A 27,794-nucleotide genomic window follows, 5' to 3' on the forward strand; every position below is an offset into this window, starting at 1 on the left:
TGTTCTTCCCAGTTCTGAAAGTTTAGATTCTGTGAAATTTTATCTTTCTTGGGAAATCTTTCAAAAGGTCTCATTTTACAGATAGTATTATAAGTTAATATGATCAATCATAGGTATTGGATTTGATTGATGGAGGAAGGAGGTTCTCATGTTTTACACTTGTGGAATAGTGAAAAATAATAGCATAGGCAGTTTTTTAATATTTAAATGTTCATCTGAAAGACCAGACTAATGACTTTGAGGATGCTGCATTATCTCTTAACGTGTGCTTTCTGCTTGTTACTCTCTTAGGCCATGACTAGAGCCAGAGCCCTCAGATCTCAGGCAGAGGACTCTGCTTCCGCCTTTAGTGCTGATGACCCTATGAGTGTAGATTTGTCAGAACAGACAGCTGATGACTCTGATGATAGCATCCCAGCAGCAGCCAACAAAGGAAGAGGCCGAGGAAGAGGCAGAAGAGGAGGAAGGGGGCAGAATTCAGTGTCAAGAGGAGGGTCTCAGAGAAGAAGAGGTGAGTACTGAGTACAGTACAGTCTTGTGCACACATTTAGACTTGGCCATTGAGTGGGAAATACAGAACTGTATTCCTGTTGTTAGAATTGAGTTACATGCTCTTCTAAAAATTTATTTTGATAATGTGTAAAGTCAGTCTTTAATGTATTTCTGACATGCACATTTTACTTAAATAAATTTTGAATGGCTATATGCAGAAAGGATTTTAATTGCTCTCAGTGTGTGTTGTTTTTTAAAGAGCACCATATATTTCACACAGTACCTTTGGGTACATTTAACGTCTTATTTTCTTTTACATGTGCAATAGTGAGGCAAATGCATGCTGTTGAGGAAAATGGCTAGCTAATGGCATTGTAGCAGGAAGAAAGCTCCAGATCATAAAAATTATTATTTTTGTTACTGTCATAAGATACAGATGCTCACATTCTTATATAGTAACTTCATAAAATTTGTTTGAAAAGAAAAACCACCCCAAAATACAATTTGATTTCTTAGAGCAATTATTAACATTAATTGCCATCGTTGTGTTTAATGTGACACTATTGCCACTGGATGGTCAAACAATAGAAAATAGTCATCCAGTGACCTCATGATGCATTATATAAACCCATCCCTAGGAATATTTAGAAATTATATTTATTACATATTTTTCATAGGAAAAATGGATGGTACTTTAGTTAAAAATATCCAGGGAGAGAAATCCTCATCTTCTAGTGATAAAATTATTATCATTTTCCGTACATTTTTTTAAAAGTATGTTTTTATTGATTTTAGAGAGAGGAAGAGAGAGAGAGAAACATTGATGTGAGAGAAAAACATGGATTGGCTGCCTCCTGCACGCCCCTAGTGAGGATCGAGCCTGTAACCCAGGCATGTACCCTGACCAGGAATTGAACCTGTGACCTCTTGGTTCATGAGTCGACACTCAACCACTGTACCACACTGGCTGGGCAATCATTTTCCTTATATTTAGAAAATTTTTCCTTAAATTTTAATTGAAATAGTATTAGCTAGATGTGGTGGAGGTATAGTCTGAAAACTGACTGATCAGACTCAATATTTCTTGTATATATCTTTGGCTTCTTACATGTAAACTGTTTTGATGTAACTTTATTTAGATTTTATTTTAGTGTTGTTTCAAAAACACCTTGGCTGCTGATGTAATTGTGTATTGACTGCTCATTATTCTGATAGCAGGCACTGGTCTGGAGACTTCTACTCAAAGCAGAAGTTCAAAGGCCACTATGTCAACATCTAGAAATATGTCTATTATGGATGGTGAGTATAGACTGCAAGTGATTATCCAGCAGTTGTTTTGTAAATTCCAACACAGGAAGACCTAGGAAACCCTGTTAGTAAGTCTCATTTGTTTGTTGCCATCACTGGGGAGTCAAAAGGATTTTTAGAATCACAGGATAAATTATGCTAATTTAAAAGATCTTCACCATTGATTGGAGATCTTGGAGAGGGTGAGCTTTAAAAAATAACTTTTATAATTCCTTACTTATAGACAAATTTGATTATTTCCCTTTTATAGAAGACTCACTAAGACATGGAAAAGGTATTGATCAGTATATCAACACTGGCCAAGAGAGAAGGAACTGCTTTTTTTTTGCTTTATTTTAATCCTCACCCTATGATATGTTTAGAGAGAGACAGAGACGGCAATGTGAGAGAAACATCAATTGGCTGCCTCCCACATGCACCCCAACTGGGGATCAAACCTGAAATCCAGGCATGTGTCCTGATCATGAATTGAACCCCCAATCTTTTTGGTATATGGGACGATGCTCCAACCAACTGAGCCACCAAGCCAGGGCGGAACTGCTTCTTAATGTATTGTTTACCTTCCTTCCTCATACTGCTTTTGTTTCCACTGTTAGTATAGAGAGTCATGTGAGCTGTTCTTAAGGGAAATTATGTTTAGGGTTCAAATTAATTTCAGGTCTGTGTTGTTCTAAAAATTGTCTTCAGACTAAGGGGACCTATTTTTATAAGCTATTTTAAATAAGAATTTAACATGAAAATTTAATAAACTGTTTTAAATAGTATGACTTATGAGGTCAGCTGAAGTTGTTAGATATATGAAAATATATGTTAAAATAAGTGGTGATATTTTTTCCTACCTAGTGTTCAGAGTATATCCATATATGTGTGTTTTATTTACATTATCTTCTTATTGGAGGTAACTTTTATAGGTAGAATTAATTTTTGACGATTAAAGAGTTGGACTAAATCTTAAAAGATGAAATTTACCAAGGGTAAATATAAGATGCATTTATATCAAGAGGTCAGATGCACAAAAAGAGTTCTGAGAGGTATGTGACATTAGCAACAACCCAAGTCAAAAAGACTTAGGTCAGGAAGAGCTGTGCAGGTTGACCTAACTGTCCAAATCTAATGGTGTCTTAAGTATTATTAATAGAAGTTGTACATCTCTACAGCAAAGAAGTACTCCCTCTGTACGGAATTGGATTCATCATGCCAAGAATACTGTGTTATCTTTGGAACTGTATTTCAAGAGGGATATCAGCTATATATAATCATTCAGAAGAGAAAGCATATAATGTAAATTTAAAAAAAAATGGTAGAAAGAACTTAGAATATCTGACCTGGGAAAAATTCAAGTCTTTATTTTATATAAATAAAGTTCTATCATGTGAAAGATCAAGTAGATTTGATTTGTATAGTTCCAAAGGTGGTGGTTTTAAATCTGTTCTGAGTTTTGGAGTCCTAAGATTCTGATGAAAGCTCTGTCTTCTTGCACTCATATGCAATTGCATTCAATTTCAAAGGGTTCGGGGACCCCCATGAAGTCCACCCATGGGTTCCAAATTGATAACTACCAGCCCAATGAGGATAGATGGGAAAAGCTAGAACAATTCAGATATTTAAGTTTATTATTGATATAATGAATCTGGAAGACTTAAGAACAACTTTGTCTACGCCCTCACTTCTAGATGGGGAATTGAGCTAAGCAATTTGCCCTGGGTTGATAAAACCACTGAAAGTACTAAGAATAGCTAATATTTATGAAACAGTTACTCCATGCTTCTTAAAAGCTCTGTGGCACAGGTACTTCAATTATCCCTGCTTTATAGGAAAGGGAACTGAGGCTTTGAAAAGATAGGCAACTTCCCAAGGTCTCATAACTAGTAAATTCTAGAGCTTAGATTGATCTCACGGTCTCTATACTCCACAGTCAGTAGTTAACCACTATACTAGTTTCCAGAGCACGATAAAATTGGACACCTAGCTACTGATTCTCAGTAGAGAAGTCTGCATTATACAGAATAACCTATCAATTAATGTAAAGGTGGAGGAAGCTGTCTCAGAAGGAGGTGAACTGTGACTCCATCAAAGGAAGTTTTCACCATTTATTGAAGGGAAACTGACATTGGAGAAAGGACATAAATATCAGATCCGTTAAAGGACTCTTAAGGAACCTTCCTATCAAAAATCCTGTTGCTGTATTTTTATTCAAGGATTATTCAGTACTTAAGGAGAGCCAGCTGAGATACCGGTCTTCTGACTTCAGAGGCATGTTGCCTTTGTTGCCATTTAGGAAATGGTGTCCAGAAAGGTACTGTTTTGTTCTTGGCAGGTTTAAGATGAAAGCAGAGAAGGAGAAAGAAAAGACAGCATGGTCAAATATCTAGGTTGAGTTCACCAGATCAAAGCTTTGTGACCTTGGACAGGTCACTCATTCTCCTGGTTTGTTTACATGTACATTGGGACTAATCATCCTGCCATATTGGATTGTTCTGAATAAAAGCAAAAAAATAAAAAATAGAAGCAGCAAAAAACCTGGCACTTGATAGGCATTTATGAGATGTTAGTTATTGTTATTATAAAAAGGAGAGAGAAAAAAAACCCCATGGAGTTAGAAAAGTAGAGCTAATGAAATATAATCCACCATAAGTTGGTTAGCATACAACACGTAGGCATAGGTGCTATAAATTACCCACCTTTACCTTAGCTCAAACTCCCTTTTTTCCTCATGGTTTTAATTGTTTTATGTGAAGCTTTTCTTGGCACCAGTGGGTAGAATTAATCACTTAAAGTGAGTTTTCAGGTTTCCATTAAGAAATTAGTTAAGCTTGTTGCCTTTTTTTTTAAAGTTTATTTTCCCTCCAGTTGGCTATCTTTGGTGTTCTGCAGTTTCATTATGATGAATCTAGATAAGGGATTCTTTTTTTATCCTACTTAGGATGTATTGGGTTTCATGAACTGTGAATTGCTGTCTTTCGTCATTTCTAGAAAATCCTTAACTGTTACCTCTGCGTTATTCTTTTTCTCAGTGTGTGACCTTTTCACTGTTCTCCCATGACTCTTAACTTCTCTGTATGTTCTGTTGTCTTATTTTCCTGTGCTACTTTCTGAGTAATTATTTCTGATCAGTCTTCCAATTCACTCATCTATTCTTAAAACTGCCTATTGGATTTTTCATTTTGGCGGGGAGAGGAAGTTGAAATTTTCTTTGGTTCTTTTTAAATGTGCTATGTTACTTTTAATAGTTGTTTAAACTCTCTGAAGATGTTTTTAAGCCTGTCTTAATTTTTTGTGTGTGCATAGTAATTCTGTGTCTGAAAACCCAGTTTCTGAATGTCTTTGGCCTCTTTCTATTCTCGGTTTCAGATTGCTGTTTCTCATTTATGGTGACTTCTTTCCTTGCATGCTTTGTTACCTGTGGTCCCAAAATAACTATCAGTAGGAATAATTTGAGATCTTGAGTGAAGATGTCTTCCTTCAGAGAAGATTCATACTTTTTTCGCTAGGCTTCTAGGGGTACCACTGGTCTTAGACCACTTTAAATGTAAAATTATGACTTGAGGACCAGCCAGGGGATACATACTTATAAATCCTGTGTATCTGCTTAACCATTGGTGTCCCAGCTTATGGTAGGGAGCAAATGCATTAGGCTCCCCACCTGGGGCAGGCCTTGAACTCCGGTAGCTCTCTCCCTCTCCCTACAGAACAGTCAAAACCAGTGTTAACATTTGCCCAGTTCAGCGGTGTCCTCAGGGAAAAGGACTCTGGTCTAGTAGCCTCTCTGAATTCTGGCTTTTCTTCAGTTTTTGGCCTGATAATTCCTTACTATGTGATCAGCTCCTCAGTGCCATTAATATTTTTAAAAAAATCTTTAATGAAGTGATTTGGGTTGGTTTCAGCAGAAGTGTTTGAATAATTAGCCTACAATGCACAGTATAGAGGTGTTTTTTTTATATTGATTTCAGAGAGAGGAAGGGGAGGAGAGAGATAGAAACATCAGTGATGAGAGAGAATCATTGATCGGCTGTCTCCTGGATTGTCCCCTACTGGGGATCAAGCCTGCAACCCGGGCATGTGCCCTGACCGGGAATCACACTGTGACCTCCAGGTCCATGGGTCAACCACTGAGTCACGCTGGCCAGGCTTTTATTATTACTCACCAATTTTACCCACCCCTGTATATTTTCTTATTGTAAAATCATAATATGACAGTTTTGGGCTTGGAAAAAATCAGTGGTTAACTAAGCTTCATGTTTCTAACCAAGTTTATAAAGTTAAAAAAGCAAGTATTCAAAGGGAAGTTTTATCATGGAATAAAAGATACGCTGTTTTCTAGAATTCCCCTCTAGACTATTTCTCTTTAAATATATGTACACACACACACATTTTATATATATATACACACACACACACACACACACACATATATATGTTTTTATTGATTGTTAGAGCAAGAAGAAGGAGAGGGGGAGAGAAACATTGATTGGCTGTTTCCTGAACAACCCCTACTGGGGATTGAGCCTGAAACCCAGGCATGTACCCTGACTAGGAATTGAACCAGGGACCTCTGGGTGCACAGAATAATGCTTGACCAACTGAACCACACTGGCCAGAGCTAGACTGTTTCTTTTAAGTCCTGAATATGGTTACCAAAGTAGAGAAGAGGAAGAAAGCTCTTACTGGAACCACAGCTCATAACAGCTACAGGGAAGGGTATTTGCCAACTATAAGAGAAGGGAGACATTAGGCCATCTACCGCTGATATATTGGAGTTCATTGTGTTAGGTGATCAGATTTTGCCCTTCAGGTATTTACCTATAAAATATTTTTATTGTAGGTATCATTTTAAGCTCGGCTCATTACTATATTTGAATAAGCCAAGAAATCACATGAAACTGGCAACTAGACATTGATTTATTTCAACATATAATTGCACCTCCCTTGAGATTTTAAAAAATTTAAATGGTTTTATAATTAGCCATCAGGGGTTTTTGCAGATATGACTTGGAAAATCTTCAGCTAAAAAAATGTGCAAATTTTTCCAAGTTATTTTAATGGATATTTCATCTTTTTCATTATAGCCTTTAAATCTACAAGACAGCAGCCCTCACGAAATGTTGCTACTAAGAATTATTCAGAGGTAAGAAAGAGAGTTTTATGGTTGTGTTTTAATAATTTATGTATTCTGAATTATGAATGGTCTATTCTTTGATAACAGAGTAAATAAAAGAAGAAAAAGGGTGGAACCTTAAAGCTAGAAAGGACTTTACTAATTATCTAGACAGGGCTTCTAGAATTTTTTTTGTTTTGTTTCTCTCTTTTTTAAAAATAATGGATTACAATTAGAAACCCATAAATGTATATATCTAGCAATTTTTTTTTTTTTAAATATATCTTTATTGATTTCAGAGAGAGGAATGGAGAGGGAGAGAGAGAGATAGAAACATCAATGATGAGAGAGTCATTGATCAAACCTGCAACCCGGGCATGTGCCTTGACCGGGAATCGAACCCGATCGCCTGGATCCTAGGTTGACGCTCAACCGCTGAGCCATGCCCGGCCGGGCATATATGTAATAATATTTTTAAGGATAATAGTATTGAACCAAAAGAGCCCATGCATGGAATACAATATAGAAGGAAGTTCAGTACATACACAGTTTTTATTTATGCCTGGTTTCATTTTGCTGTGTATATTCTCATGACTCTGGCTTGTGTCTTAATAGTTCAAGAAACTAAAAGGGTTAAGTCTAAGGACTTCTGTGTTCAGCTCTAGATAGAACATGGGACTCTGCTCTTCCTTTGTATTCCAAGAAGTGTCCAGTATGGGCTCAACTCCCTGTCAAGAACCCATGTGTGTGTCTTCACTCCCAAGCCAGTACTCTTCCCTCTGTATCAGGGTTTCTCAGCAGTAGCACTATTGACATTTAAAAAAAAAATTATTGATTGATTTTAGAGAGAGAAGGGAGAGAGAGAAACATCTATTTGTTGTTCCACTTATTTATGCATTCATTGGTTGATTCCTGTATGTGCTCTGACTGGGGATTAAACCTGCAGCCTGGGCATATTGGGATGATGCTCTAACCAACACTATTGACATTTTGGACCCAGATAAGGCTTTGTTTTGAGGGTCTGTCCTGTGCATTGTAGGATGTTTAGCAACGTTTTGGCCTCTACCTATGAGATGCCAGTAGTACCACTCTATTTCTGTCAATCAGAACTGTCTCCTGACATTTCCAATTGTTTCTGGGTTGGAAGTGGGGGTTAAAAATCACTGCCCATTGAGAATCATTGCTCTGTATCATACTGCCTCTGCAGCTTTTTCTGAAATTTTTTTCTTTTTGATCTCTCAAGTACATGACACAATTAACTACCACCATTTGCAGAAAACTTCTTCTCTGTCCTTATTTTAATCTTGTTCTTTAGTCTTTCTTCATCTTTCTTTTTTTACCCTCTTTCTGTTACTCACTATATGTGGGTGTACCAGTGCTGGCTTTTAGCCTGAGCTTCAGTTCTTTCTTTTTAAATCAGCTACTGCCTCCTAATGCTTCAAGATCATATCTGAAAACAAAATTACCGTCATGTTTGCAAGGTGTCATCCCTTCTAGATTTTTCTATTGTCAGGCAAGAACATGAGTTCTAAAAGAACAAGTCATGCCAAATTAGCTTTTTTTTTCTTCATTTTTTTTTATTGAGGTTACACAGATTAGGTGAATGTTTCATGCACTCAATTCCTTCAAGGCACATAAGACAATCTTCTGATAGTTTTATGGACAAAATGAAGGAATATTGACTAGGTTCATAGCTGCTTGTACAATTGCATTTAATGACTTGATTAATAAATAGTTTAATATCAACCTGGAGGGGAAGGTTTCAGTATTTTCAGTATTTTGTGTTTGGCTTTATACTGTGTTTTCAGTATTTTGTCCTTGGATTTATCTTATATGAAGACATAGCAAATGTGTGTATTGTCAAGATAACATAAAATGTAGATGAATGGGTAGCATTTAGGATCTTAGAATCAAGAATCAGAAATATCTTTCCTGGGGCTTAAAACCAGCAAATGGTATTTAACAGGGATAAATGTAACAGAAAGATAGCTACCTGGTACTTCCCACCCAGTCTTACACCTCATTTAAAATTTGAGCTGGACACTGATGATCGAACTCATTAGAACCTAAGAAAGTCACAGGGCACTATCTGCACATGACCCTCTGTAAGTCATTCACTGGGCTGACTGCATGTTCCTTTAGGTACCCAGGCTTCCCTGGCTGCCAAGAGAGCAGCAAAGTCACATATGTTGTGTAGAGGACTATTTGTGAATGAGGAGTGACACTGGAGGAGGCCGAGCTGAGCTTTAGTTTCAGTAGTTGGTCATTACATGATTTCTGTCTCCTTTATTGTGACTTTTTTTGTATATTCAAAAAAACCTTGAGATTCAGTTATTTAATTCATTTTTATTTAAATGCTCTATTCCTATTAGTTGTTTTGTTTTCTCCCCCTTAGGTGATTGAGGTGTCTGACTCAGATATGGAAGAAGATATGTTTCCCACCACTTCAAAAACAGACCAAAAGTAGGTGCAGTGACTTCCTGCAAAAAAACACCTGAAAAAGTTAAAAATTATCTAGAATTTTACTAATACATATTCTCTGCCACAGATGTTTAACAGATTTATTTTCAGCTAGTCAAGTATATAGAAATGTGAAAAAATAGACCCAAAGACTGTTTTCATAGAGTCAGTGCAGCATTATTACAAGTATTTTCATTGAGAATTTACATACCCTGTAATTTGTTTCTTTCTGTCTTTATTACCCATTGATTTTCTTGATGGAGTACTGTGTTCTCTCAAATGAACAGAAAATAGTTCTGTATTTTGTTAATACTTGATTTCAATTTCTCTTCACCATTATATTTTTATATACTGAGTTATAACAGGGTGCTATGCTAAACACCAAAGAGAGGATCACATTGAGTTTCTCTGCCTATTACTGTAAGGCTTGGCTTGGTTTACCATTTTCTTCTGTGTGTTAACATTTTAGGTGAAGACTACTTAACTAAAGCTCAGTTAATGAAAATTTTTACTTACAAAAATAATCAGCAGTTTTTTCTAACACTTATTTTCTGTGTGAGCATTATATTATGTCTAATGGGGGACATAATAAATGTTTTAATAAGCTTACTGCCTTCAGACAACGTAAATTATAGTGGAAAAGAGAGATGAACACATTTCAATCCACTAAGGGATGATTGAGTCAGCACATAATTACGCAAACTAGGTATGAGTGCATATAGGCTCTCAGCAAAAGGGCTCTCCCTTTTGCCGAGAGAAGTGTGGGCTCTCAGAGAAGAAAAAGCTTTTATAGAGGGAGTAAAATTTACCTGAGTTTTTTTTTTTTTTTTTTTTTAATATATCTTTGTTGATTTCAGAGAGAGGGAAGGAAAGGAAGAGAGAGATAGAAACATCAATGATGAGAGAGTCACTGATCAAGCCCACAACCCGGGCATGTGCCCTGACTGGGAATTGAACCCCGATCGCCTGGATCTTAGGTTGACGCTCAGCCGCTGAGCCACGCCCAGCCGGGCCTACCTGAGACTTTAAAGATAGGAATTACTTGGATTGGTGGGGTGGAGAATGACAGCTGAGAGTAATGACATGAGCGGGAGTTATAGAAATAAGGGGGATTGCCTGGCCGGGCGTAGCTCAATGGTTGAGCATCGGCCTAGGGTCTAGGAGATCAGGGTTCTCTTCCCAGTCAGGTCACATGCCCGGGTTGTGGACTCGATCAATGACTCTCTCATCATTAATGTTCCTATCTCTCTTTCTCTCCCTCTCCCTTCCTCTCTCTGAAATCAAAGATATATTTAAAAAAAAAGAAAAAAAAAAGAAGGGGGAGATTGAGGGAAAAGCTCTACCCCAGTGTTTCTCAAACTTTTTTTCATGATCTTAACCTTTTTTTCATTAGCTAAGGATAAAAATTAAATTTGATTTAAATTAATTAAAATGACTTAAATTTAAGTTTAGAAATTAAATACGAAAGAGTGAAATTTTGTTGGATAGGATTGAGCTTGAGATGGCCAAAAACCATTGTAATATCTAAGCTTTTTCACCTACTCCATTCCCGGGAATCAACTTTCGTTCTGTGGATGTGAAAATGTACGGTTTATGTGAATTAAGGGTCTGTGTTGGAAAAATTGGTAAATTTAGTTTCACGTCCACTTTTTATTCAGTTAAACGTTATGCTGGGAGCTAGGGATAGAAAGATGAAAGAAATGTGTCCTTCCAGGAATGTGCACTATGCTCATCACAGGGCCCTAATAGTCCACCAAGATGAATGTTTTATCCGAGTGTAATGAAATCTAACGGAGTGCCAGCATCTTCCTAGGATAGATCATTGAAGGTTTTACGGAGAAGGTGGGTGACATTGAAGCTGTGCAAGAACCCTTGAAGGAGATCATCAGGGTGCAGCAGCAGAGTAATGTTGCAGGCCACAGACATCTGCTTTGAAAGGTGGTCAGGGAAAGCCTCTGCGGAGGTTACGTTTATGCTGAAATTTTACTAAGAGAGATGTAACCTTGCAAAAAGCAGAGGGAAGAGCATACACAGTCTCCTAAAGAAGGAACATTTAGGAGCCAGTGACTAAAGCCTGGCGGGAAATGGGGGGGTTGAGACAAGAATAGAAAAGAAGCAGGAGAACATCAGGCAGCAGGAACAGGTGAGCAGGATGAGGAACTGGACTTCATTGTAAGCGCAGCAGGAAGCGGGGCAAGGGTTTGGGAGAGGAGCGGCGCTGTCTGGTTACGCTGAGGAAGGAGGCAGGTGCAGGAGGAAAGGACTGTGAACAGGCTCACCTCCCTGAAAGGAGGGCCCCGTGGGCAGGCCAGGTGAGAGGGTGGAGGCTTGCGCCGGAGTGGTAGCCGGAAAAATGAGAAAATAGAGGGGTTCCGGATGCACTTTCAGGCAGACACGACCGGAGTTGGGGATGGGTTGAATATTTGGAGTGGGAGAAGGAGTCATGGTTGACCTCCAGTTTTCCTGCTTGAGGACTTTGATGGTGCTACACACTGAGAAAGACATAAACGAAGAGAAACATTTTTGTAGGGAGTCATAGGCAGATCATCAAAAGTTCTACTTCAGACGTGGAAACATTGAGACACTTGTGAAATTTACATGAAGGGAGATGATAAGTGGTTGGATATATGACTCCAGAACTCAGATAAGAGGTTTGAATGGTACCTGTGTTTACTTCTCAACAATTTGTAACGTGATACAGAAAGTCACTGGAATGGATTGATCACCTTGAAAGAGAAAGTAGAGAGAAGAGAGGGCTTGTCTTCTGATCCTGAGGTTTCAACCTTTAGAGCTTAGGTAAAGTAGAAGGGGCAACGAGAAAGACATGAGAAAAGCCCAGGAGAATGTAGAGTTGCCGAAGCTGATGCTGGCCTTTGTAGAAGGAGTGAAGCATACCAAGGTGGGCTCAGATGCAGGTCATTTTGTGTACTTGTGGTAGGTAGCTGAGGATAATTGAGTTCGTTAGCTCATACGAAGATGAATTTCTCAGGTTGAGTTACATGTACTAAACAGGACTGCTTTGGCTCCAGATGGAAACCTAACTTAAACTCGCTTAGGGAAAAGGAGATTTATTGGAAGAATATCAGCATATCTCAGCCTGTCGAAGGAAGAGAGTTTCTAAGTATTTACTTGTTGTCCTTGTCTTTGTAAATTAAAATACACACAAATCAGATCTAGCTCTCTGTGTGTTTTTTTTAAGTAAATATAGTTGAGAAGAATATAGTTCAGCTTGTATGGGGTTCTTATTTTTTATTACTGGAACTAATGAAAATACTGTTTTAGTATGTTTGACATATATTGAAGGGTGTTAAAGAAAATATATCTTAATTTGCTAGCATTTTGGGTTATCTCCTTTTCAGTAGAATAAATGTCTGTTCACTTCCTGTTTATTCATGAGGTAGTAATAATAATAACTGAGTTATTTAGCACTTCCTATGTGTCAGGCACTGTTCTGAGCCTTCAGCCTTTACCTGTGGATTAGCCTGTTTGGTGCTTACAACCACACCAGGAGGTAGATATAGCTACAACTATATTACCCTATTTGACCTTTGGAGACAGTGGGAAGGGTAGGCTAAGTTACTTACCTAAGGTCACCCAACCACATAGGCTGTCTGCTCCAAAACTTGTCTCTGCTGTTGCTTCTTAACAGATTGAGCTCTCGGATCACTGTGCAAGCAATAAGGATCATTGAAATGATGAGAGGCCATTTGTTTGTTTATTCATTTTAATCCTCACCCAAGGATATTTTTTCCATTGCTTTTCAGAGAGTGGAAGGGGAGAGAGAGAGAAACATCAGTATGAGAGAGACTCATCGATTGGTTGCTTCCCATACTTGCCCCAGCAGGGGCTGGGGATTGAGCCTACAACTGAGGTGCATGCCCTTGGCCAGAACCAAACCCGGGACCCTTCAGTCCTAACCACTGAGCCAAACTGGCTAGGGCAAGAGGCAGTTTAGACATTAGCATTCTGGCAAGAAATCTAAGCACAGCCTTGGAGATTTTGTGTGTCTGATGACAGCAACTGAGTGACACAAATTTAGGCTATTTTTGAAGAATTAATTAGTAATGGCATGGTTTGTATGGTTATTTCATTTATAATTTAAAATATTTAAACTCTGTCACTTACTTGGTTGGACCTGTGCAAGGTTTTGACTTCTTTATGCCTCAGTATCCTTCATTATAAAATAAAGATAATATTTACCTCATGGGGTTGTTATGAGGCTTAAATGAGTTGATACTTGTAAAATACTAAGTACAGGACCTGGCACATAGTAACAGTTGTATAAGTGCTTATTAAATAAATAACTGGCTAGGGAAATAGAACAAGGTGATGGGAAGAATGGTAAGCAGTAACTGCACTAATGTTGCTGGCAGCTAAGTTTACAAAGGAAATAACTTCCAGCTGTAAAATTCTCTTCTGCCAGACGGGCAATGGAAAGCCTGTTTTTCCCTGGGAAAATTGTTCCAAACTCTACCATTGTTGTACTAGGACTAAGAGGACCCTTTCAGATTTGATACTGGCAGATATTGACCACCCTCTCCTTAAAGCAGCTAGTGAGAGAAGACCCAGCTCCATCTGGCCAGGAGGAGCAGGAGAGATTGAGGGGATCCTATTAAACCTTGCAGTGGGGGGAACTAACATTTTTGGCCTAAGGCCAGTTCAACATGTGATCTTATGCTTATAGCATGGCTACACCTGACTTACTGGCTGAACATCTCTAGACAGGAATTCTAATTTATGGCTCCATATTATATCTGAACAAAAATGGAGAAAACTTACACTCCTGCCTCTCAATTTGGTACACCCTGTCCCTTTAGTTTTTGAGCCACACGTGAGGCTAATCAAATCAAACACTATTTGACATCCTGGACAAAAGCCCATTTATTCAACCCTGCAATCAAAGCAGTATAACTTTCTTTCCTTTCTCACCGTTGGTTTCTGGGGATAGGGGATCTGCCATAGATGAGGTCTCCAGGTCTGTGGGGTCCTCTGATGCAGAATTAGGGCTCTTGCTATGATCAAATAAGCCAGCATTCATCATAGGTGCCTGGCTTGTTTCTGGGCTCCGTTGACAATTTATCTGGGGAGAAATCAGATAGCAGAGTCAGGTCTCAATGGGTGTTTCTTTCCATAACACTCTGCCTTTGCCCAAACCTCCAACAGGAACTGGTCATCTGGGCACTGTGGCTTTATGCTTTATGATGATCTGCTTCTCCCTGGTACAGATAGGAACAAGTCAACAATTAACTGTTTCCTGCTTAGGTCAAGTACCGAGGTAGAGACTCCCAGGTGGATCAGTTGATAAACTCTGTGATCCTCTACCTCTGAATCTATGCTGCTCAACAAACCCTCCCGTCCTTTAATGTGTCTATAGGAACCTGTGGGTGTTTCTGCTTCCTTCTGACGTAGGACCTCTTGATTCTCAACCTATTTGTCCAGACAAGACCTTCAGACTTACTTATTTTAGTTAATAAATATGTTAGCTAAGAACTCACAAACACTGTTTTCATTTAAGACAGGAGTCAGCAAACTTTTTCTTAAAGGGCCAGATGGTAAATATTTTAGGCTTTGCAGACCAAGAGGCAAAAATGGAGGATATTATGTAGGTACTTATATAACCATTTTATCTATTTATCTATCTATCTGTCTATTCATTCATTGTTCAAAATATTACAGATGGTCCCTTTTTTCCCCATTGACCCCTTCCACCCCACCGCTAAACCCCCTCCCCAGGCCCTCACCACACCATTCATTGCCTGTGTCCTTGGGTCATGCATATATTCGTATAAATTCTTTGGTTAATTTCTCCCCCCCCCCTTCCCTCTGAGATTGGTCAGTCTGATCAATGCTTCCATGTCTCTGAATATATTCTGCTCATCAGTTTATTAAGTTCTTTAGGTTCCACATATAAGTGAGCTCCTATGATGTTTGTCTTTCTATATAACCATTTTAAATGTAACCATTTCAGAATGTGAACATTCCTAGCTCACAGGCACTTAAACAGGTGGGCTGGATTTGGCCCATTAGCCATAGTTTGCTAGCCCCTGAGCTAAGATGACTTAAATGTTTTTTAAATAAAACGACACAGGAATATGAATTTACTACCACAAGTTAAGCTTCATAAGGGTAAGAGTCATGATTTTCTTGTTCACTGATATTCCCAGGAGCAAGCACTCAGTAAATATTTGCTGTTTGGCTTGGATTGAACGTGAAGAATATAAACAGGCAACCCTAGAAAGTGGTGAGCCTTTCCTAAGACCCTTTTATCTGTTACAGAAACATAACTGAGATTTGAAGGAAAAAATATTTCAGTGTTGCCACAATTTGCAAGAGTGAGGGATGGTAGTAGACACTATAATAAAAAAAGTAAGCATCTGTGTAGTGCTTAATATGTGTCAGGCACTGATCTAAGTGTTTAAGTATATTAACACATTTCATCTTGAAAAAATTATCCTCATTTTACAGTTGAGAAAATTGAGGCCCAGTAAATGGCAGAACTGGAATTCAGACCCTGACCTCAGAGTTTATTTCCTCACCATTAAGTTTTCACTGCCTCTAATGTAGATTGAAGGGAATGTATTAGTTATTTTTATTCATGGCTACTACTAGATTGAAAAACTGAGTTAGAAGGGCACCTTTGCTGAATTCTCTGGTTCACTTTCTTTGTTTTTCCCATGTTTTTGCCTCAGGTGGTTGAACACATCATCATCAAGCAAATGTACATCCCAGAGCCAAACAGCTAAAGGGGTCGATTTTGAATCAGATGAGGTAATAGAGTAATATTGTTAAATCTTAATTTTTAACTGCTTGTAAAATTTAAACAGGGACTGCTAAGTTAGTCGCTGGAAATTATTTTTAAAAATAATTTCATTGATAACTTTTCTTTGAAGTGTAGTTAGTAGTTGAGTCAGTAAGTAGCCTCTGTTGCATGCTCATCAGTGTAAATACCTCAGATGTAAAAGGCCTGCAGATTTTTAAAATATTATACTAACTCAACTCTGTTTCATGTGCCCTGTTAACAATAGGATCAGAATAGTTTTTTTGGTTTCTATCATTTATATTTAGAGAAATGGTGGTGATGATATCCTGAAAGCTCTTAAAGTTACTTTAATAGAATATTTATTAAGTACCCACTGTATGCTGCTAACATTTCGTATATGTGGTGGTACATGGTGGTGAGTGTCTTGTCACAGAGGTGTTCAAATACTGACTGAAGTGCCATATGGCAGGATGTAATGGAAGAAACTCCGGTTCAAGACGGTTATCTGGACCAGAAAAGTGTAATAAAGGAGAAGGAACAGGAAGAGGCATAGTCAGGACTTCCTCTTGCCTCTACTCATTCATTTCTGCGGAGGTGAATTAAAGCTGCGTGACAGAAGGCTGCGGGCCTTTCCCTTTTCTCCATGGCTGCCATTTGAATGGCCTTTGCTAGTTTTTGTTGAATTATTTGAAGGTGCTTCTCTTAAGCCTTCCACCTCTTTCATTTATTTATTTTTATTAGAATTTTTAAAAATTGTGGTTAAAACACTTGACATAAAGCATTACCATCTTATCCATTTTTTAAGAGTACAGTTCACTAGCGTTAAGTGTATTCATATTGCTGTGCAACGGCTCTCCAGAACTTTTTCATGTTCCAAAACTAAACATCTCTGCCCATTGAACAACTCCCCCTTTCCCCTCCCCCAGCCATGACAACCAGCATTCTACTTTCTGTCTCTATGAATTTGACTACTTTAGGTAGATACTTTTCGTAAGTGGAATCATACGGTATTTGTCTTTTTTGTGACTGGCTTATTTGGGCATTTGCCTCCAGGAGGAAAGTGAGAGGTTGCTGACTGGTTTGTTAATTTCAAAGCATCTAGAAGTACCTGTGGTTAAAAATGTATATAGTTCATGTTAACTGCAAAGAATTGTTATCAAATACTCTATGAAACTTCAATTTGAATTAATCTCTGGTTTATTAACAAGTTCTACCTTTGATAGTAGTAGAAAATGAATCAATAAATGAAAGTGAATTTTTATTTCTCAAGGCATCCATTTCTCACCAGTGATAGCTAACTTAGCTAACATTTGAATATGTTAATACCACCAAGAGAGCCTAACATCAGATAATTATCCCATTTTATTAATGTCTTAAAAGAACAAATTAAAAAATTGTGAAAAATACGCCTTTTCTTCTGAATATTTAGTTGTAGAGTAATAAGAATCAATTTAATGTTATGCTTATCAAATTATGTAGCTGGTCTTACCTGCAGTTCATTAGTTTTCATTCTCTGATTAAAGTCTTAGTTAGTCTCTGATATTCCTGTTTGTTCTTATGAGACATATAATCTACAGCCCAGCAGCGTGGGAACTCTGTGGAAGTGAAATACTCTATTTCTTCTTCCAAAAAAATACCTGAAAGATTGCTTTGCTAGGCTTTTTTCCTGCATCGGTCCGAGAGTATCTATTTCTAGCACTAAAGGAATAATGAGAAATAAGAATTACAGTTATTTCTGAGTTAGGTGATGTGGCCTCATTATTTTTTTTGGTTGAGTTTTCAGGACGTCGGCTGCTTTAATAATGAAATATTACTGAAAAATACCTATTCAAAAATCAAACAGAAATGACTTGAAGAGTATGTCTTTTTCTGGCTTACTCACACCTTGTTAGCCTTTATTAAGGTCAATAGCTACGAGAAATGTCTGGTCAATATACATACATATACGAGGATATATTTTTATTCTTAATGCTTGCTAAGAATTTAATTGGGTTTATTTATTTCAGCAGTGAAGTAGCTAGTAAGGAAGGGAGGAAGAAAAAACATAAATTGATAAACTTCGTATTTCTAAAGGAAATAGAAAAATGAAAGTCTGCTTCATGTGATGCAAAAGCAGAAAATTACTCTTGCTGGTATTGTTTTGCTCATAAGAACTTCTATCTTGTCTCAGTGGAGTGTGGAACCATCACTAAAATAACATTTGTATGTCTTTTCAGGATGACGATGATCCTTTTTTGAACATTAGTTCTTCAAGAAGAAACAGAAGATAATATATTTAATGGTACTTTGAAGTTTTCCATATTCAGGAAAAATCAAAACATTGCAAGCTAAGAGTTTACAGTGGAAGATTTTTAAAGTATCGCTGTTAACAGAATTCGAAAGAGACATACTTAACAGAGAAACTCATGTGTGAGAATTTCAATTGTTGAGTGTCATTTCCTGAACATGGCTCCCATTACTTGAGAAACTTCCCAACTCAAGGACATATAAAATAGCCTCGGCTGCCCTCATTTTAAATCTGGTTGTTAACGTTACTTGGGGGTGCTCTATAAAATTTAGACTGTTACTTTCCTGACATATATTAGTGTATGTCTTCATGAAACCTTTGCTTAAATATTAATCTGGAATAAGGGTTAAAATAAATATGCCGTTATACGTTTCTGCTTCACAGTCAAAGACTACGTCAGTATTTTAATGCAGTTATATTTAGCCACAGCTGAGAAAAAGAGTCTATAAAATTTTACCTCTTTATAATTGTAATAATTTCTAGAGATTCTCGATTTGCTGAAGGTAAAAGAATCTGTGTGAAACTGTGCCTGAGCTGGTTTGTTACTGAGTATGTGTTCTTCTAATGCTTGTGATAATATTAGCCACAGAGACTTTGAATGATTAAGATGCACCTTATATTTTGAGTAGATAGAATTTTGTATTAAAAAAAGCGAACAATCAGCCGAATTGACTTTTTATTTCACTTGTAGCAAACATTTTAGAAGATTATGTTCCCATCGAGTGGTAGTAATTTTCTCCATTATCCTCCATTCTTTATGGTTCTGTCTCTTTCTGTGTCCCTCTCATCTGTTTCTAGGAGGAAATAAAGCTCTGTTACAAGGCCCCTCAGAGGATTCCTACTTTTCATCTGAGAGGCAGCTACATTTAAAGAGTCCTCGTGGAAGTTGTAGATCCTGGCAGTACAGCAGCCTGACATTTCTTCCCGCGCAGAAGCAGACGCAGAGCAGCGTCCGTGTTCATTGGCATAGTCAGACCTGGGATGCGGCAGATTGTAAAAGAGCATTTGCATTTGGCTGCCTTTCTGTCATGCCTCCGAAATGACTAAATCAGGAATCGGGGTGTAACATTCTAATGAGTGTCTTTAAAAGTATTTTCTATACCTAACTTGAGCACGAGGATCTTAGCGGGCAGCATTAAGTCAGCGGAAGGCATTGTCCTTGTGAAATACTCTCCGGCACCTCTGCCACACCTTCAGTATCCCCAGTATCGAGTGAAGCTGAGGTGCAGTGGGAATGGGAGCTGGTTTGGGCGGTGCAGACCCCGCACAGGGCGGCAGCGGCTACTGGCTCCCCTCACCTGCCCCTGACACGTGCTCGGGTGAGGGTCACAGTGAGGGAGGCCACTGCAGCGTCCTGCGGGGTTCCTGAGGGGGAAGAAGGCGGCTTCCTCCCTGCCTAAAAACTTGTTCTATGGTATGAAAGAGGCACTACGTGCGGTGCAGGTGGCTTCGAGGAAAGTGATTCCGCAGCTGAGAGGTGAAATTCCCTGGAACTGGTCACTAGTTAGTGTGTCACTTTCTGGAAATAAGGTAAATAAAACATGAAAGAAAAACTTATGATTGAATGTTGTTGCATAGTTAACTATGCCGTTCATCCTTGATGTGCTGTATCGATCGATGCAGTACAGCCGAGGGGCTTGGGGCTGGTTTCAGACGTGTTAGCCCAGGTGAGCGGGGCTGCTTCCAGGACTGGGGGGCACATGCAGTCCCTCGGAGGCCGAGAGCAGTGATGAAGACGTCCTGAGGGGAAACCCTTCCATCGTTTACCAGAGGGCACATCTCCTTCTTGGGGTTTTATTCCGCATAAAAAATACAATGGTGTGTTTACAGGTTACGGATGCATTGTTGTTTTAGGAAATAGGTGCTTAGAAAATTCAAGCGTGTAGACATGTAACTTTTAATCCAGGTACATATACATTTTCTAAACTTTTAAAATTGCAAAATATAATAAGTGACATAGTTTAACAAGTAATCATAAAGTAAGCACTCATGGCTTCTCTACAGCTCAGGAAATAGGCCATCACTGTGTCTGGAAGCCCGCTGAGTGAGTCCCCTCTGAGTAAGCGCCTTGACTTCTGTAATTCAGAAGCTCTTACTTTTGCCACAAGGTGGTGCTTCCACCCTTAGATGGCAGATAGGATGATACAACTGCAAATCTAAAGAAGTTAGTGTAGTTTTGCAATAAATTTGGAACCTATGCAATAATACTCTCCCTATGCCGTAATACCGAAACTAGCCTAATCTATGAACTATGCTTTACCTATTTCACCTGGCTCAGCCTGTTACTGAGGGAATTGCCAGTTTGATAAATTTTACATATAAAATAGGTTCAAGAAGAAAATGTTTTTTGTTTTAATAAAGAGAAACACCCGTTATTTGAAAAGTTGAATTAAAAAGTCACCCATTGTAAAAATTTTTCTGGTGAAATGTACTATATTTAAAAATATCTTTCCCCCAGTGTAATCTGATGTCTTTTTTTGTATCTATCATATATTTAACCCATAATATTTTGTGGTATTTTTAAAGATAACTACCATTAAGATTATTATAAAAGTTTTATAGAATAAAGATTTGTCTTTTTTGAATCCAAAGAGCTTCCATGAATTTTTCTTGAATGAAAAATGTTCACATTTCATCATTTGCTTATCTCATTCCCTTTTAATGTTTTTGAACTTCATGTTTATTAGATAGATCTGAAAATACTAGAATTGTAGTTTGATCCCTGAGAGCCAGTTCACCTAGCTTGCTATTGCCACACATATTTGTGTATCTTTACCAAGACCGGTCACTAAATCTGGTTTTAGTTGCTTTTAAATTCTATGGGCAATACAGAGTCTTCAGAATTCAGACATTGAAATATGCATCAAAACATGGATCTTTCCCTGTAATCCTCTCCCCAGACATAACCTCTCAACAGTTAGGTTCATAGTTCTCCAATTACTTTCGGCATGACAATTAACAAAAATTGTTGAATTAGAACCCCAAATTGTATAGTCAAATATTTTAGTCCCCATATCAAGGTATATATATATATATGTTCACCTTGGTGTTTACCTTGACTCTCATTTTCCACATCTGCTTTTAATTGCACAGTCATTGTCTGTTTTGAGGGGTAATTGCACTGCTTTCCAATATGTAATTTCAATGTCATCACACAGTTTGGGTTATTGAATATTTAATCTGTGTGCCTTGACGTCAGAAGTAGTAAAGTGATTTTCAAAGGGTAGCCATTGATTGCACATAATAGTTGATTAGCTGAAACAAATGCAGTGGATATTAGGCTGGTTGGCCCCAGTCCCAGTCTTCTGCTTCTTAGAGCCACTGTGCTGTCTCGATGATTCATGTGCAGATGCCCAACAGGAGTGAAGTACCCTTGTCGCACAGTGGCCTGCTTAGTTTCAAGAGTTTTGTTTGTGATATTTAAAAATCTGCATTTTCTCCACTATAAGCTGATACATGTAACTCTAGTCTACCTAGTAATGCATTAGAACTGATTGTGGGGTGTGTTTGGACCTAGGCCAAATTGCTAGAGGCAAAAAGCCATTGCGTAATAGAATGAGAGGCTCAATTGCATTTCTGTTGGTCCTGTGATAGCCTAGAAATGGGGCTCATGAGATGAAGGCATCTGTTTGACATTCAGTAGAGTGTCTTACCACAAATACTGAAATCAGCCAGCCCATCTACCCATCCATCACAGACATAGCTGAAGGCCCCTGGGGTTTATCATCCCTATTTTCCAAGTTCTAAAGTAGTGCTTTAAAACAAGACTCTGTTTTTTAAACTTTTAATTTTGAAATCATTGAATTTATGGAGAATTTGCAAGAAGGGAAGTGTTTACGTTTACTGGAATTCACCAATTTTTAACATTTTGTCATTTTAAAAATTCTATGTGTGGATATGTTACATATCCATATACACACACATTTTTTTCACTCTTCTGAGAGTAGGTTGCAAAGAACAATTAATTCTCCTTTTCTCCTTGATATGTCAGCATATGTTCCCTAGGAACAAGGATATTCTCTTACATAACACCAGTATAGTTACCAATTTCAGAAAATTTCACACTGATTTACTACTTTACAGTCCACATTCCAATTTTTTTTCCAGTTGTCCCAGTATTCCCCTTACACAGCATGTTTTCCCTTCTAGTCTAGGATTTAATTTTATTTTTTTGAATATGTAGAACATTAACATACTTCCAGAAATCGGATGCAGCAAAACCATTGAAAATGTGTGCTCAAATCTTCCTCCCTCCTCTATGGTTTTCACCCCCGTCCGCTCCACTGCTCTGTCTTCACAGGTTTAACTACAGAGGCTGCGCAGTGTGTTTTAATGTCTGGTAGGGCTAATCACCCCTCGTAATTTCTCATTTTCAATGTTTTCCTTGCTGTTCTTTTATGTTTACTTTTCCAAATGAACTTTAGTATCAGTTCCTAGCTCCAGCAACAACAAAGCTTTTTGGTATTTTTATTGGGATTGCATTAAATGTATAAATTCGCAAGAACTGACATAAGGATGCCCTGTCCAAGAACAAAGGATGTCCTGACTTTTGTTCGAGTCTTCTGTGTTTCGGAAATGTTTTAATGTGTTCTTCACAGAGGTTTTGAACACTTTTGGAATTTAATCATACTTTGTCTTTTATGTTCCTACTGTGATTAGAATGTTTCTCTTCCGTTATATCTGAACTGGTTATTATTTTTACATATGAAAGCTATTCTTGCGCATTCATTTTATATCCTAACTTATTGAACTCTGTTGTCTAAATGTCTTGTATCTTTGACGCTCTAGGATTGTCTAGGTACAATCTCATGTTTCCACCAGTAGAAATGTTTTCACTTCTTATGTCTTTAATTCAGAATTTTAATGGAGTCCAGTTTAGCAATGATTAATGGTTAATGTTTTGTGTTCTGTTTGAGAAAATTGTTTTCTATCCTTAGATCATAAAGAAAGGTGATAGGAGGGGGGTTGGCAGGCAGGGTGAACCCAGGAGGAAGGCTTTCCTTTGGAGAGAAATATTTTCAGAGGGCTACAGGGGTTCATATTAAACAATGGGTGGTCAATATGGGTGACCCGTTGACCAAGGACTTGAGAATATTGAAAATGTAAATGGCTTCCAATTGGTTTAGATAAAATCTATGAGATGATGGACTGAGAGTGGGTGTCAGCTGGGATTCTCAGGATTGATTTAGTATGTGTAATGTGTCCAGCAAACAAAAAATCTATTTAATAGTGATCTCCCACAGGAAGTGTTTCTATGTTTTGTTTTTCCCCCAAATCACATTTACTATTTTTTTTCTGATTATAAAAAAAATTCTAGGAAGTTCAAAAAATATTAAACAGCATAAAGAAAAAAATATATAAGTAATATGTAATATATATATATATACATATATATGAATATAGCTATTTTGTTTCTTTAAGATAAATTATTACATGTGAACTTTCTGGACATAGAGTGTGGTCATACTTAAAGACTTGGTAAAAATTGACAAATTGCCTTGTTCTATGGCCAAAGGACATGAATTAAAAAATGACAGACTGGAAACGCAAACAGCTAATAAGCCAAAGACTTTATTAGTAATTAAATTAAACTTAAATAACATACTGTTTTTAACTATCAAAATAGAATTCTTTCATTCATTCAATATTGAGTGCCAGCTATGTATCAGGCACTAAGCAAAAGCAGCCTTCCAACCCCCCCCCAAAAAAAACCCCATAATAGACATGACCTCATGGAACTTTCAGTCTAAAAGAAATAGACCATTTATTGAACTCTTTTTGCAGCCAGGACTGTGCTAAACACTTCATAAGCAGTGCTTATGGTATCTTAATCAATCACCACAAAATCCTATGAGGTAAGTGTTCGTATCTCCTGAATTAGGAAGCAGTTGTTCAGAGACGGACCAGCACTAGTCACATGGCTATATGGGCTGAGATGGTGAAGGTTTTTAAACCCTAAAAGTCATCGAAAGAAGCCTTTTACAGTGCATTTCAAAAAATCAAGTAAATGACTAGGTGTGGTGAGAGCGGTGAAACAGGTGCTTTCAGGCTGGTAGTGGGAGTATAAATGGATATATCCTTTTTGCAAGCAATCTGGCAAAATTATTGTGAGCTTTAAGACATTTTCATCTCTTTTACCTGGAATTCTATTTTTTAGACTCTACCCTAAGGAGAGAATCAGAAATGTGTTCAAAGATTTATGTACAACTGACTATTTGATTTAAAAAAATAGAGTATATATAATATACTCTCTATATATTATATATAATGTACTCTATATCAATATCAAGTTAAATGATATAATTATATAATGTCTGAAATTTGCTTCAAAATAACCTGGGCTGGGGAGGGGAAATGGATTGGAGCTGGAGAATGGATAGATGTGGGTTTATTATACTATATTTCCATATAAAAAGTCTAAAAATATTTATGTAAAAATATGATTTCATCAAGCAAGTATTATTGTGAAAAATATGTGATGCTCTAGCATCCCATGAGACCCATTAAAGGGGATGTTTTTGAGAAAAAAATTAGTAACATGGAAAATGCTTTCAGAATAATCTAGGCAGAACACAAAACTGATAACATCTCATTTCAATTATGTGAAAAGATTTAAAGGAAACACACAAAAATGTTAGTAGCAGGATTGTGGTGGTTTTTATTTTCTTATTTATGTTCTTTTGTGTTATTTTACAAATACTATTTATACTTAGAAAAAAAGGTAGTTTACAGAGGACTATAGTCCATCTTTATCTGTAACAGGTCCCTTATTGTCACTGTCAGTAATGTGTCACTGTTCTGATCAGCCAACTGAGCTGATGTAACCTGGATGACAATTTCTGATTATGTGTCAGATCACTGGCAGAGAGAAAGTCAGACTGCTGGCTTGGTAAATTTATTTCCTAAGCTTCTACCGCAGGCAGGACTCAGCCAGTTGTGTTTATTAGAGGTACTTCTGTTGTCAAGGAGTGATGATGAAAGAGCAGCTCTGCTTTCGTTCTGAGTGCTTTGGAATTTTTGCCTTAAAAAAAACCTTTAATAATTAAGTTTTCATGCATTAAATATTTAGTAAGAGCCTGCTCTGTGCCAGGCACCATGCTAGGCCTGGTTTACAAGATGAAAGAGCAGAGTGCTGCACTCAAGGGAGCTCAGCCTAATGGGGAGAGGCTGGTGTAAATAATTGTTATATGGTGTAAAAAAAGGCTGAGGTGGAGGTTAGCTCAGGGTGAACCGTCAGACCCAGGCTGGGGCACACAGCCTTGCCAGAAGTTACTTGCTGCTAAGATCTTTTACTTAGCAATTAGATTTCTAGGAATACTATAAATGGTGCAGGCGGTTTTCTCACACAATGTAGATTTTATGACTCTGGACTTAATTTCAGGCTTTATGATATCCTTAATGGTATTTTTCCCCCCAGTTTTAACTCCACTATTTTAATATCATGAAATACAAGTATAAAACATTGTATAAGTAAACTTTTTACTACATGGAGATGAAATAATACATTTGTGTTTTTACCAGAATCTGTATTACCCACTACCAGCTTTCCATGGGGATTTTCTATTCCTGTGAGGTTTTATCATGAATAAAAAACCTCAAGCCTTTTCAACCATTGCAGATTTATATGTATCTTAATAGTCCTGTTCAGCTGCTTTGGAGAACTATGAAGCAATACAAAATCACCTTAGCCAAGAGTGTGGGCTGAAATCTCCCTTATGTTGGCATTGCAAAGACTCTGTGCACTTAGAGGGAGTAAGAAAAAGTGTTGTCTCAATAGCCCTCTTAAAGCTAGGAAGGCAAATGATCGATTTTTGAAAAGTACAGAATATTATAATAAATAGTTATTGGTTAAGCAGCAATTTATGAAACTCCATTTACATAAGACAAATAATGGCAACAGAGGACCATAAAGCACCACATGTACCAAAGAAAAACTAGTTTGCAAATATTGAAACTGACTTTTTCCTTCCTCTAAACTGGTTTAACCACATCAAGTGGGAGTACCGTTAGCCAATAAAGAAAAAGTAGATTGTGCTAACATGTTCAGAATTCAGCCTCTTTGCACACATCAGTTTTAGTCATTTTAGCTAAGCCTTTTCTTATGACAAGCAGACAAACAAACAAAATAATGCTCATAGCAGGTTATTTACAGTAGCTAAGATCTGGAAACAGCCCAAGTGCCCCTCAGTAGATGAGTGGATAAAAAGCTGTGGGACATTTATACCAGGGAATACTAAGCAGCTGTAAAGAAGAAGGATCTCTTACCCTTTGGGACAGCAATATTATGTAAGTGAAATAAGCCAGGCAGAGGAAGACAAGTACCACATGATCTCACTTATATATGGAATCTAATGAGCAAAATAAACTGACAAAATAGAACCAGAAGCATGGAAACATGGAACAGACTGAGGGATCTCGAGGGAAGGGGGGAGCGGGAGGAAGAGATTAACCAAAGGATTTATATGCATATATGCGTAGCCCATGGACACAGACAATAGGGCAGTGAAGACCTTGGGCAGGGCAGGAACCAGGTGGAGGGGGCAATGGGGGGAAAAGGGGACATCTGTAATACTCTCAACAATTTAAAAATAAAAGCAAAAGCAGCGTTTACTTTGTTGGAAATGTGAAAAAAATACTGCTAATTCCATAAAATATTTGAAACTAATTTTGCTTTTATAAATAACTATAACGATTGTGCTCGCTTCGCCAGTACATATACCAAATAAAATGTTTATCTTTTTTAAAAGTTATAATTATCATTCTTACTGTTAAAAAAAATCATTCAAAGTTATGCCAACCTTTAAGGAGAAACTTTGGAGTATTTAAAAGGACACGCGTGGCAAACTGAACCACACTTTTCATTGCCGGCATCATGCTTTGTTCTTGGTAGAATCACCTCAGTCTCTTCTTTTGATGTCCCAGTTATAAAACTTGGCCATATTGACTTCTGTGGCAGTAAATGATCTCGGAGAAAGGCAAGGTCTTCCCCGAGGAATCAAGGTGCTGTGTGGCAGTGGACACATCTTTTCCAGCCCCCTGAGCGTCACCAGTGTGGCATCGCCTGAGCCCCCCGCAGGCGCTCCGCATGGGCAGAGGGCCCGAGCTTCGCACCCAGGTTACCTGCCAGGCAGACTCTGGGCCCCGTGGACCGTGGCCTGTTTCTGCTGCGTGTGTTTCAGAATTTCTACAGCCGGCTAATTTCAGGAACCCGGCCTCTCAGCCTCCTCTCCTGAGCAGGGCTGGGCTCCATAAACTCATAGCTGCGGTGCTTGCTCCCGCTTTTCAGTAGGGCACCGCAGCCTCACCCGCAGGCCTTCTCGGGGGGACTCTGCGTCTCCCACAAATGCAGCCTCCAGAAGCCCTGGCTGGAGGCCCCGCCTGGTCCCTGCTGC

The 27,794-nt window shown here is 38.0% G+C and overlaps 1 protein-coding gene across 2 annotated transcripts in view; it reads left to right on the forward strand.

Annotated features, from left to right (window-relative positions):
- MRE11 (MRE11 double strand break repair nuclease) overlaps positions 1 to 19,064 on the forward strand; it is a 52,996-nt gene extending 33,932 nt beyond the window's left edge. For both annotated transcript variants that reach the window (XM_016206783.2, XM_016206785.2), the window contains 6 exons: positions 292 to 511; positions 1,708 to 1,791; positions 6,867 to 6,925; positions 9,291 to 9,358; positions 16,045 to 16,123; positions 18,332 to 19,064. In XM_016206783.2, coding sequence (XP_016062269.1) covers positions 292 to 511; positions 1,708 to 1,791; positions 6,867 to 6,925; positions 9,291 to 9,358; positions 16,045 to 16,123; positions 18,332 to 18,385 — 564 coding nt within the window. In that variant the 3' untranslated portion in view covers positions 18,386 to 19,064. The remainder of the gene's footprint in view (positions 1 to 291; positions 512 to 1,707; positions 1,792 to 6,866; positions 6,926 to 9,290; positions 9,359 to 16,044; positions 16,124 to 18,331) is intronic.
- The last annotated feature ends 8,730 nt before the right edge of the window (positions 19,065 to 27,794 follow it).

This window comes from Miniopterus natalensis, chromosome 11 (assembly GCF_054644295.1).
Source record: "Miniopterus natalensis isolate mMinNat1 chromosome 11, mMinNat1.hap1, whole genome shotgun sequence".
Taxonomy (NCBI): domain Eukaryota; kingdom Metazoa; phylum Chordata; class Mammalia; order Chiroptera; family Miniopteridae; genus Miniopterus; species Miniopterus natalensis.